At 38.6% G+C, this 11,065-nt stretch overlaps 1 protein-coding gene across 1 annotated transcript in view; it reads right to left on the bottom strand.

The window, feature by feature from the left end:
• Positions 1-11,065, bottom strand: part of LOC138165721 (vertebrate ancient opsin-like) — a 313,361-nt gene that overhangs the window by 271,187 nt on the left and 31,109 nt on the right. The window contains exon 2 of the mRNA XM_069093997.1: positions 747-1,072. Coding sequence (XP_068950098.1) covers positions 747-1,072 — 326 coding nt within the window. The remainder of the gene's footprint in view (positions 1-746; positions 1,073-11,065) is intronic.

Raw genomic sequence — 11,065 nt, 5'->3', positions numbered from 1 at the left:
AGAGAGAGAGAGAGAGAGAGAGAGAGAGAGAGAGAGAGAGATTTGGTACACTAACCAGGAAATAAGCAAAAAAATGACAAAATGCAATGCTGGAATGCTTGTAGAGAAACGAATATACTTACACACCACAAGTGGATAATTTTTTGAGGGCAATCTGTCACACAAGGAGCTACAAAAATAATCAAAATCTTTGATTTCCCTAATCCTATTACTAGGGATGTGCCCTCGATGTTCAAGAAAAAAGAGAGACAGCTCTTCAAAAAAATGCATGCAGCAACATTATCTGTAATTGAAAGAACTCAAAAAAACCTTAAACATACAAAATGAGTGAATCACTGATTAAATTATTCGATATCAGAATTGTGAACTATAACTATGTCATTAATTCTAAGCATGAAGAATGTAAAGGAATTTGGATAGACATGAATTATTGGGAAACAAAGAAAGCAGAAGTAGAACTATCTCTACACTCAACAATTATAAAAAAGGAAAAATTTAAGCAAAAATAGATGAATGCATAGAAAGAGAACAGAAAGTGATAAAGACAGAATAATGAATATGGTTTCATGGATAAAATGTACATAGGAATTAATTTTAAAACAAAAATAGCCATCAACATACAGTTAATTGACTTTGTATTTAAGGTTGTGCATAATAAAAATTCTAAGCTATAATGACAACTTTGTCACAAACAAGAATAAAAGCATCCCTTTCATTTCAAATAGTTGAAATTAAAGATGACTTACCTGCTTGACTGTATACAGAAGTCGGCCATAGAAGTAGACCATAAACAGGATAGGGATGACCAGGCAGAAGATGAAGAGACACATGATATAGGACACAGATTCGACTGATTTTGAGGTCCAGTGCACTGAACAGCTCATCCCTGCTCCCTCAGTTCCATAACTGCTCCAGCCAATCAGAGGTGGTACAGTCCAGACCAAAGAATATAGCCATGAGCCAGCAACAGCCAATAGTGCCTTCTGATAGTCTGTCCCTTGTCTGGGGCATAGAGTGAGGGTCCTATAGCGCTCGTAAGATAGGACGGCCAGGGAAATCAGAGACACAATGCCTGCAATGGATCGTTCAAGGCTTAGTTAACAACAATGTAATGGAACCTTCATTTGTGTGCTTGTGTGTGTGTGTCTATACATACATATACCCATGTACACACAACCTCATGTGAATATATATATATATGTATTTATATCTCACACTCATGCATATCTATATCTATCTATACACACTCACACACATACATGCATACATACAATCTTTATATGCATTGACTTTCTCTTCCCCTGAATTTCTTCAGAACCACACATTTTTTTTAAGGCAAGAGTGATGAGGGGGTGGCAAGAGTGGGTGAGAAGTAAAAATAATAGTAAAAGCAATTTGACATCCCCCCCCCCCAAATCATAGTGTAACACACTACGCATGATATAGCAAAAGCAATAAACCTAGGGGTCAAAAGACTTGGATTTTTGTCCAGGTTCTTAGACAAGTCACATAAACCCTGTTTTCTCATCTAAAAAATCCTCCTGCCAATCCTCCCTCATAAGAATAAGATCAAACTGGGGCGGAGTCAAGAAGGCGGAGTAGAAGCACGACCTTCCTGCAGCTCCGGCTTCCACCCTCCCCAATCCATGTAAAAAGGGGACTCTAAACACATTTTGGAGCTGCAGAACCCACAAAATGACACAGAGAAGCTAACCTCCTGCTGAGGACAGCCCGGCAGGCCGGCAGGAATCGGCCAGCGCAGCACTCTGGGACCCGAGCCCAGCCCCATGCAGAGGCTTTAGCCTCAGGGTGGGCCTGACCAGCCGCTGGCCAGAGGGACTCCAGATCAGCAGCAGCTGTGGCCGTTTCCAGATTTATCAACAGACACAAAGGACAAAGTGAGAGGTCACTACAGTCTGGACTTTAGGACCAGTAAGTGGGAGTGCGTGGCTTTTACCCCCAGGGCGAAAAGCCACCAAGAGCCCAGCACAGCCAGCCAGCGCCACCCGGCGGCTTCAGCTCTTGGCCTGCAGAGTATAGGGGGACCAAGCACCAGTCTGAGGGGTCATCGCTCTTGCTTTAACCTGCTTGGATCTGGATTGCAATCTAGGGTGGAGGTCCTGGGGTGTGTGTCCAGCTTGCCAGAGGGTGTGGAGACCTCAGAGAGGGCACCCATCTAATACCTCCAGCAGCTGAGAAAACCCCAGTGTTTGGGATGAAAACTCCCCTGTCTGGTGGCAGAGTCCTACTGTGGCAAAAAGCCCAAAAGTCAAATAATTGAGTGGCAAAATGAGCAGGCAAAGGAAACAAAGCAGACAGAAGATTCCAACAATACACTCCTATATTAGGGACAAGAAGGAGCAAGGCATGGAACAGGAGGAAAGCAGTGAAGTCAGAACTCCTGCACCAAAAGCTTCAAAGGAAAATACAAGCTGATTACAGGCCATAGAGGACCTTAAGAAAGATTTTAAAAACCAAATAATAGAAGTGGAGGAAAAATTGGTAAGCAAAATGAGAACAATGCAAGAAAATTATGAAATGAGAGTCAACAGCCTGACTGAGGAAAATAATACCTTAAAAAACAGACTGACTCAAATGGCAAAGGAGGCCCAAAAAGGCACTGAGGAGAAGAATGCCTTAAAAAGTCGAATTTGCCAGATGGGAAAAGAATCTCAAAAACTCAATGAGGAGAATCATTGCTTCAGAATTAGATTGGAGCAAATGGAAGCTAATGACTTTATGAGAAATCAAGATGCTGTTAAACAGATCCAAACAAATGAAAGAATAGAAGGCAATGTGAAATATCTCATGGGAAAAACCACTGACCTGGAAAATAGATCCAGGAGAGATAATTCAAAAATTATTGGACTGCCTGAAAGCCATGACCAAAGTAAGAACCTAGAAATCATCCTCCAGGAAGTTCTCAAAGAAAACTGCCCTGATGTTTTAGTACCAGAGGGCAAAATAGAGGTTGAAAGAATCCACCGATCACCTCCTGAAAAAGATCCCAAACAGAAAACTCCTAGGAATATTATAGCCAGGTTCTGGAATTCCCAGATTAAGGAGAGAATATTACAAGCAGCCAGGAAGAAACAATTTGAATATTGTGGAAACAATCAGGATAACCCAGGATCTGGCAGCTTCTACACTGTGGGATCTAAGGGCTTGGAATATGATATTCCAGAGGTCAAAGGAGCTGGGATTAAAATCAAGAATCAGCTACCCAGCAAAACTGAGCATCATGTTTCAGGGGAAAATGTGGTCATTCATTGGAATAGAGGACTTTCAAGCATTCTTGATGAAAAAACCAGAGTTGAATAGAAAAATTTGACATTCAGATACAAGAAGCAAGAGAAGCATGAGAAGGTAAACAGGGAAAAGAAATCATAAGGAACTTATCAAAGTTGAACTATTAACATTCCTACATGGAAAAACAATAATTGTAACCTATGAAACTTTTCTCAGTAGTTGAAGGGATTAGAAATATATATATATATATATATATTTGTCTATATATGAAGGTATATGGGCATATGACTACATATGTGAATGTGTGTATATATGTTTACAGGTATACATAGATAGAGAGCACAGGAACAATTTAACAAGAAGGCATGATACTTAAAAGGTGAAATTAAGAGGTAAGAGGAATATAATGAGAGGAGATGGGGAGAGACAGATTGGGGTAAACTATCTCATACAGAAGAGGCAAGGGAAAATGGTTTCAATGGAGGGGAAGAACAGGAAGGCAAAAGGGAATGGGTCAACCTTATTCCCACTGAATTTGGCTTGAGGAAGGAGTGAAATACACACTAAATAGGGTATCTCACCCTCCAGGGGAATAAGGGGGGAAGGGGATGAGAGGGGGGGATGATAGAAGGGAGGGTATGCTTGAGGGGGAGGGAAGTTGGAAGCACTCACTTTTGAAAATAGACGGGATCAAAGTAGAAAATAGAACAAGTGGGAGGTGGGATAGGAGGTAGGGAAATATAGTCAGTCTTTTACAATATATCTACTATGTTATTGTTTTGCATTAGCCACACTTGTACAACCTATACTGAACTGCGTATCTTCCCAGTAAGGATGGGTGACAAGGAAGGAAGGGAATGAATCTGGAACTGAAAGTTTTAAAATCAAATATTCAATTATATGTATGTATATATATATATGTATATATATGTGTATGTATGTATATATATATACTATTATTAATACCATCTTACATGTAATTGGGAAATAAGATATACAGGCACTGAGGCATAGAGATCCACTGGAAAAGTCCAAAGGGGTATGGGAGAGAGCAGATTGGAGGAGGGGATATCCTGTGGGACTGCTATTTTGGGGCAGTGGGTAGGGGAAAATGGGGAGAAAATTTGAAACTCAAAATATGGCGGAAACGAATGGTGTAAATCAGAAGTTAATAAAGCATAAAAAAAGAATAAGATCAAACAACATAAATGAGAGCTTCCTCTAAACTGTAAATTATAAAATAAGGTGACATTAGAAACTATATATTTTTTAGTCTTATAGACCTATATAGCAGGGTGTTTTTTTTTCTTTTATCATCTCACAGTTTTCATAAAGTCCAAAATTTCTTGTGGGAAGACCCTGACCCTATCCTCCATATGGTGGCTATAATCAGTGGTATCAAATTCAAACAGAAATTTGAGGGGCACTAAGTCATACAAAAGAATCCCTGCAGACCACATAATGACTTGGAAAACCACATATTAAAATTATCTATGTTTTATTTTATTTTCATTTATTTTGTTAAATATTCCCCAAGTACATTTTAATCTGGTTCTAGCTACAGCAGAATGTTGTGGTCCGCATGTGGCCAAAGGGCAGCATATCTGACACCTCCATCTGTAATGGATCCAGAATTTGCCATGTGAGACCAAACTAGCCAGGAAGGCCAGAAAACTCATGACTACATGGTCAAACATGGACAGTATTATTGACACACCAACAGATTCTTACTTTAACTCTCCATTTTCTAAATCCTAACTGAACTTTTCAATCAAACAAGCATTCACTAATTTTCTACTATGTGCTAGTCTATGTTCTAGGTGCTAAAAGTAAAACAGCTCCTGCCTTCTCATATTCAGCTCAGCCCCATGGGGGTCCTCATTCTTGCTTTTTTTGCTGTTGTTGTTCAGTCATTTCATTTGTGTTCAACTCTTCGTGATCCCATTTGGAGCTTTCTTGGTAAAGATACTGGGGTGGTTTGTCATTTTCTTCTCCAGCTCATTTTATAGATGAGGAATTGGGGGCAAATAGGTTTAAGTATAGAGTCTTAAGCTACGGTCACACAGCTAGTGTCTGAGACCAGATTTGAACTCAGGAAGGTGAGTTTTCCTAACTCCAGGCCTGATGGTTTATCTACGGCACCATCTAGCTGCCCCAGAAGCAACATAGATGGAAAGTAATCTTAAAAAGGAAGGTACCAGCAGGGGGCAGTATGGAAAAGCCTTTTTGCAAATAAGATAAATTATGTAAAGTGTTTTGTCAACATAAAGTATAAGATGCTTGTGACCTCTAAAATGCTATTTTATAATATTATATTTCAATTATTCTTTAATATCTTTAAGGTTGTGGGAAATAGCTGGACCTACGATTTCATTTAATTGAGGAAATCATAGTGAAGAAATTCATTCCATGTAGTTCAGCAATATATTTGCAAGTTAGTATTTTAGAGAGTTCCCTGGAATACTAAGAGCTTGGGTGACCTGCTCAAGGCCAGTCAGTATGTGTCAGAGGTAGACTTAGGTTCAGGTCTTCCTAACTCCAGTCAACCACACAGGACTGTTATGAGGTAAGCACTTTGTAAACCTTAAAGTGACCAATTAATTAACTAGTTATTAAAATGATTCCAATTGTTGAGTAGGATTGCTATTATTCAGACAAATATGTTTATTAATCTTATGTAAACAAGAATGAAAGCATCTGTAGTCAGTGCACATAAAAGTTGTATTATGCATGTGTGTGTGTGTCTGTGTGTGTAGATAGAAGCAAATGTAGGATTTAACAAGAACAAGTAGGCCCAAGATGTCAAAGAAACAACGTGAGTGAGCACCCAGAAATATGAAAGATAACCATGCCAATCTGAGACATAATTAACATCCAAGTTCTGGAAAAATCCATTTTGATAAATATCATTATGTCAATTGCTTGGGTTTTATTTTGTCTTCTATTCATTCCCAGCTATTTTATTGTTTTGCTGACAGAAATTTCTTAGGCTTATTTTTATTACAATCCCATACTCAGTATATTTCAATATTGCTGTTTCAAGGAGATTTTAAAGATATTTTCCCTGAGTGGATTTCAAAACAATAAATTCAGCAGAGCTGAACGTTAATTATCAGATGGGAGTGCTATTGACAAACATTAATAGCATTAGCTATTATTCATAAGATATTAATCCTCTTTTGTGTAAAGGAAATCATTTTTTTCCTTTTCTGTAGCTAGAAAATTGTATTAAAGATGCATGATTACATATTCTGGAAAGAACCGTTTCAGTTTTACTTTTTATGACTAAGTTGCCAAAATGTGATACATAGTGTGGCCCTCTCTGTGGGATGCAGCCTTTGATATATAACATTTCAAGCCCCAGGTGCTGAAAAAAATCCATAGTCCTCTTACTGTCACAGAATGACTTAGATTAGCTGGCAATACATTTAAGCACAGAATAATTCTTTGATGGCTATCAGGTCATATCAAATTCAAGTCAGAAGGTGGTTAGCACTTGGGACACTATCCTTTTCCAGAAGCAATGTATGGCTGTGAGAGCTAGGCTATAAAGAAAGCTGAGCACCATAGAGTCAATGCTTTCAAAATGCGGTGCTGGAGAAGACTTTTGAGAATCCTTTGGACAGCAAGATCAAATCAGTCAATGCTCAAAGAAATTAATTCAGGTTATTCACTGGAAGGTCAAATACTGAGGCTGAAGCTTGAATACTTTGACCAAATAATGAGAAGATAGAATTTATTAGAAAAAACACTGGTGTTAGGAAAGATTGAAGGCCAAAGGAGATGGGAGAGGATGAGATGGATAGATAGCATCATGGAAACAATTAACATGAACTTGGACAGACTTCAAGAGATAGTGAAGGATAGAAGGGCCAGGCATGCTATGGTTCATGAAGTCATGAAGATTCCAACATGACTGAACAAAAACAATACCATTATGATAGCTTTAAATAATTGGTCCCTTTCATTAATACTTTTTCTTTCAAACAAATGACTCTTGCCAAGTAGACTATAATGAATCAGATTCTGTACTCCTTTCCCACCTTTTTTATCCTCATTCCATTGCTTGGCTGAGATTGTACCACGTTAAACTACAAACAGCATGCTAGCAAGGCGCCATGCATAACCACTGCTGTTTTGATTGTTTCAGATAAGTGATGACTCTGAAACATGGCTAGAATAGGGAACCTAAGCAGATACATTCATTCACAGCTGACCACAGATGTGTCTGTGTGCAATGTCAAAAAAAGCACCTCTATACTGAGATCCATCAAGCGAGCACGTGCCAGGCGTTAAACTTGGAGCCAGGGATGCAATGACAAAAGCAAAACAGTCCCTGCTTTCAAGAAGGTTATTTTCCTAAAAAGGGAGACAACATGGACCTATATAGTTCTAATAGGAGACAAAAAAATATACAAAACAGGAATTAATTCATGACATCAATTCAAATGCTGCCTTAGAAGAAAATTAAAGAGCTGGGTCACTGTACCCCAACATCGAGAAAACAAACACAAAAACTAAAATAATCACTTTTAAAAGCTTATATTTATTTTTGATCCTCGTCACAAACTTGATAGAGAGGTATTTGTATGATTATTCCCATTTTGTAGATGAGGAAAGTGAAAGGTGACTAGTCAAAAATTCTACAAAAATTAAGTAGAAAAGACAGGATTAGAACCCAGATCTTCTGGCTCCAAGTCACTTTCTTTTTTTCTTTTTCCTTTTTTTTAGTTGATAAACATATTTGTCTGAATTGTAGAAAAACAGAAATCAGGGAGAAAAAAATGTATACATAGGAGAATAATGCAAGAGGTACACAGTGAAGGAGCTCTCCCATTGGGAGAAAGGTAACTCAGCTTAACCAAGAAATAGAATCATACTCTTTTATGGTGGTAAAGAATTGGAAATCAAGGGGATGCCCATCAAATGGGGAATGGCTAACCAAGCTGTGGTATATGAATGTAATGGAATACTATTGTGCTATAAGAAATGAGAAATATTATGAGGACTTCATAATAACCTGGAGAGACATATATAAATTGATCCTGAGTGAGAAGAGCAGAACCAGGAGAACTTTGTACACAATTACAGACACATCATCCGTGTGATGACTAACTTTGATAGACTGGGCTCCTCTAAGCAATGAAAGATTATAAGACAACTCCAAAAGACTCATGATGGAAAGGGATATCCACATCCAGAGAAAAGAACCACAGAGTTTGAAAGCAGATTGAAGCAAACTATTTGTTCCCTCTCTTTTGTGTTTTGATTTTTTCATCCCTTTTTTCTCATTGTTCACTCCATTGGTTATCATCTTTCTTTACAATTTGACTAATGTTTAATGTGAAGGTATTTGCACAACCTATATCTGATTGCATGCCACCCCATGGTGGGGGAAGAAGGTGGAGAGGGAGAGGGAGAAAATTTGGAGTTCAAGGGATTGTGGAACTGAATGTTGTAAACTATAAGTAAATAAATAAATTTTTAAAAGAATCATAGATTTCACCCAAGGGGAAGTTCCCCAAAGTTTCTGATGTAGAAAGCTGGGGATAGGGACATAATGGAGACTTCTGGCTCATTTCATGTCAGCTTCTTCCCAGATTCTTTTCCTTCAGCAACCTGAAGTGGGGTTGGCATCTTCCATCTTCTCTCTCAAAAGTGTGCACTTTCCAGTACACGAGGACACCATTGCCTACTCTTTTCACATTTTTTGTTACATCCCACACAGTGCCATGTACATAACATGCTCCTGGTTCACTATCTACCCAACAAGATCCAACATGGCACTCCCTTCTTGCTCAGAACTTCAAGGATCTCTGAAAAAATAATCATGATTTTTGTTTTGTTTTCCAACAATGCTGATCATAAGCCCTCTACAACTTTGCCAAGTAAACTACAGTCAACCTTTTTTTGGGTCCTTTGAAGTTGGTGAAACTAGTCCTTATTTGTCAAACATTACTAGTCTATCTCCAAAGCCCCTCCATACCTGTGGAATCTCACTGAGTTTAAGCTTCCCTGCCATAGTCTTCAAGACATCAGGCTTGCCTCCATGTCACAATGAGTCATTGGGAGTGGTTTCACTCTTTTCCTTGTCTTTATATATCATAGGCTCAACTAAAACCATAGCACCAGTGAGGATTATACCAGCATACACAAATCCCTGAAGTATTCAAGTACAACAAAGGAGATTGAAAAGAAGATGTAACATTCTTCACCTATTAAAATCGTGTTTTAGCATCTTAAACTGCTAGCCCTTAGATGCCTTCAAAGGAAACAAATAACTTTACGGACAGATAACAAGGAAATCTCCATGGAAATAACTCTTCCACACCATATTAGAAATTCATTATTTTCAAGTTCAGCAAAAAGACTCACTAGCTTTCTTCTGAGGAATAGAAAAAGGATGTCATAGCCATAGCAGCAATGGCTACTACCTATGAAAGAGAAGGGGAGGCAAGGAAAGAAAATGGGGAAGAAAGAGAGGGAAGGAGAGAGACAGAGAGAGGAGAGACAGAGACAGAGAGAAAGAGACAGACAGAGAATGGTCAAATAAATGTAGGAGGCAACATTCTTTCTCAGAGTGAAATAAAATCTTCATGAACAGACACTGAACCAGTTCAGCTTTTAAAAAATCTTTGGTTAGACAATGACAATAGCCTCATCATAATTGACAGCTAGATGGCATGGGTAGATAGACTGCTTGACTTGGAGTCAAGAAGAACTAAATCAAAATCCTGAGAAGTAGGGGTCATTTTTATCCCCATATTACAGATGAGGAAACTTGAGATAGACATAGGTTAAGTGACTTATCCAGGGTCACACAGCTAGTAAATGTCTGAAGTCAGATTTGAATTCAGGTCTACTGACTTTGGTTTCAACACTCTTTACCAAGTTGTTGTTGGACTTTATGAGTTAATTAGCCATCACTCATTTACTCACACCAAAGGCAAATAGTTGTGTTGACTTGGTAAGTGCATACATTGCAGTTTTGCTGCTCACACTTTCCAAGTTAGGTAAAATAGTTCTCAAATCTTGATCTCGGTTTATGCCACAAAGGACATGGTCTTCGTGGGAAGAAAACACTCCACTGGAATACAAAGCAGTTTCCCCCCACATTTATTTTCAGAGCTCATGAACTCCATTATGTTAGTCCAAGGAGAGTATCATGCTCCTGGATGCTGTAATTTCCCACTTAATACCCCTAGAGGCAATTTTGTCCTTCTTTAGAATTTTGTGTTATTTTCCCATAGATTTCTGAACTAAAACTTCAATCAATGCAACCACAGATGAAATAATGTGTTCCAGCAAAGAAGTAACTTGCTTGTGCTTGAAAAGGAATAAGAATTTTTTTTTTGCAGAGGGGAAGGTAGGGCAATTGGAGTAAAGTGACTTGCCCAAGGTCACAGGGCTAGTAAATGTAAAGTTTCTGAGACTGGATTTGAACTAGGTCCTCCTGACTCCAGGGCTGGTGCTCTATTCACTGCGTCACCTAGGAAAAAACATTTCTTAAGTACCTACTATGTGTCAGGCACTATGCTAAACTACCTTGAACATAGGAGATATTTAATGAATTTTTACTGAAATGTCAGCTATCATTATTATTTACTGGAAAGAATAATTTCTGGGGTTTGTTGTTCTTTGGTTTTTATACAGGAGGGGGAAAGATAAGGCAATTGGGGTTAAGTGACTTGCCCAAGGTCACATGGCTAGTTTTATGTTAAGTGTCTGAGGCCGTATTTGAACTCAGGTCCTCCTGACTCCAGGACCAGTGCTCTATTCACTGCACCACCTAGCTGCCCCTGGAAAGAATAATTTC

Source organism: Petaurus breviceps, unplaced genomic scaffold (genome assembly GCF_028583685.1).
Source record: "Petaurus breviceps papuanus isolate PSGF00001 unplaced genomic scaffold, PetGlider_PUasm1.0 214, whole genome shotgun sequence".
Lineage (NCBI taxonomy): Eukaryota > Metazoa > Chordata > Mammalia > Diprotodontia > Petauridae > Petaurus > Petaurus breviceps.
The sequence above is the reverse complement of the archived record's forward strand: the minus strand, read 5'-3'. Positions and strand labels throughout refer to the sequence as shown.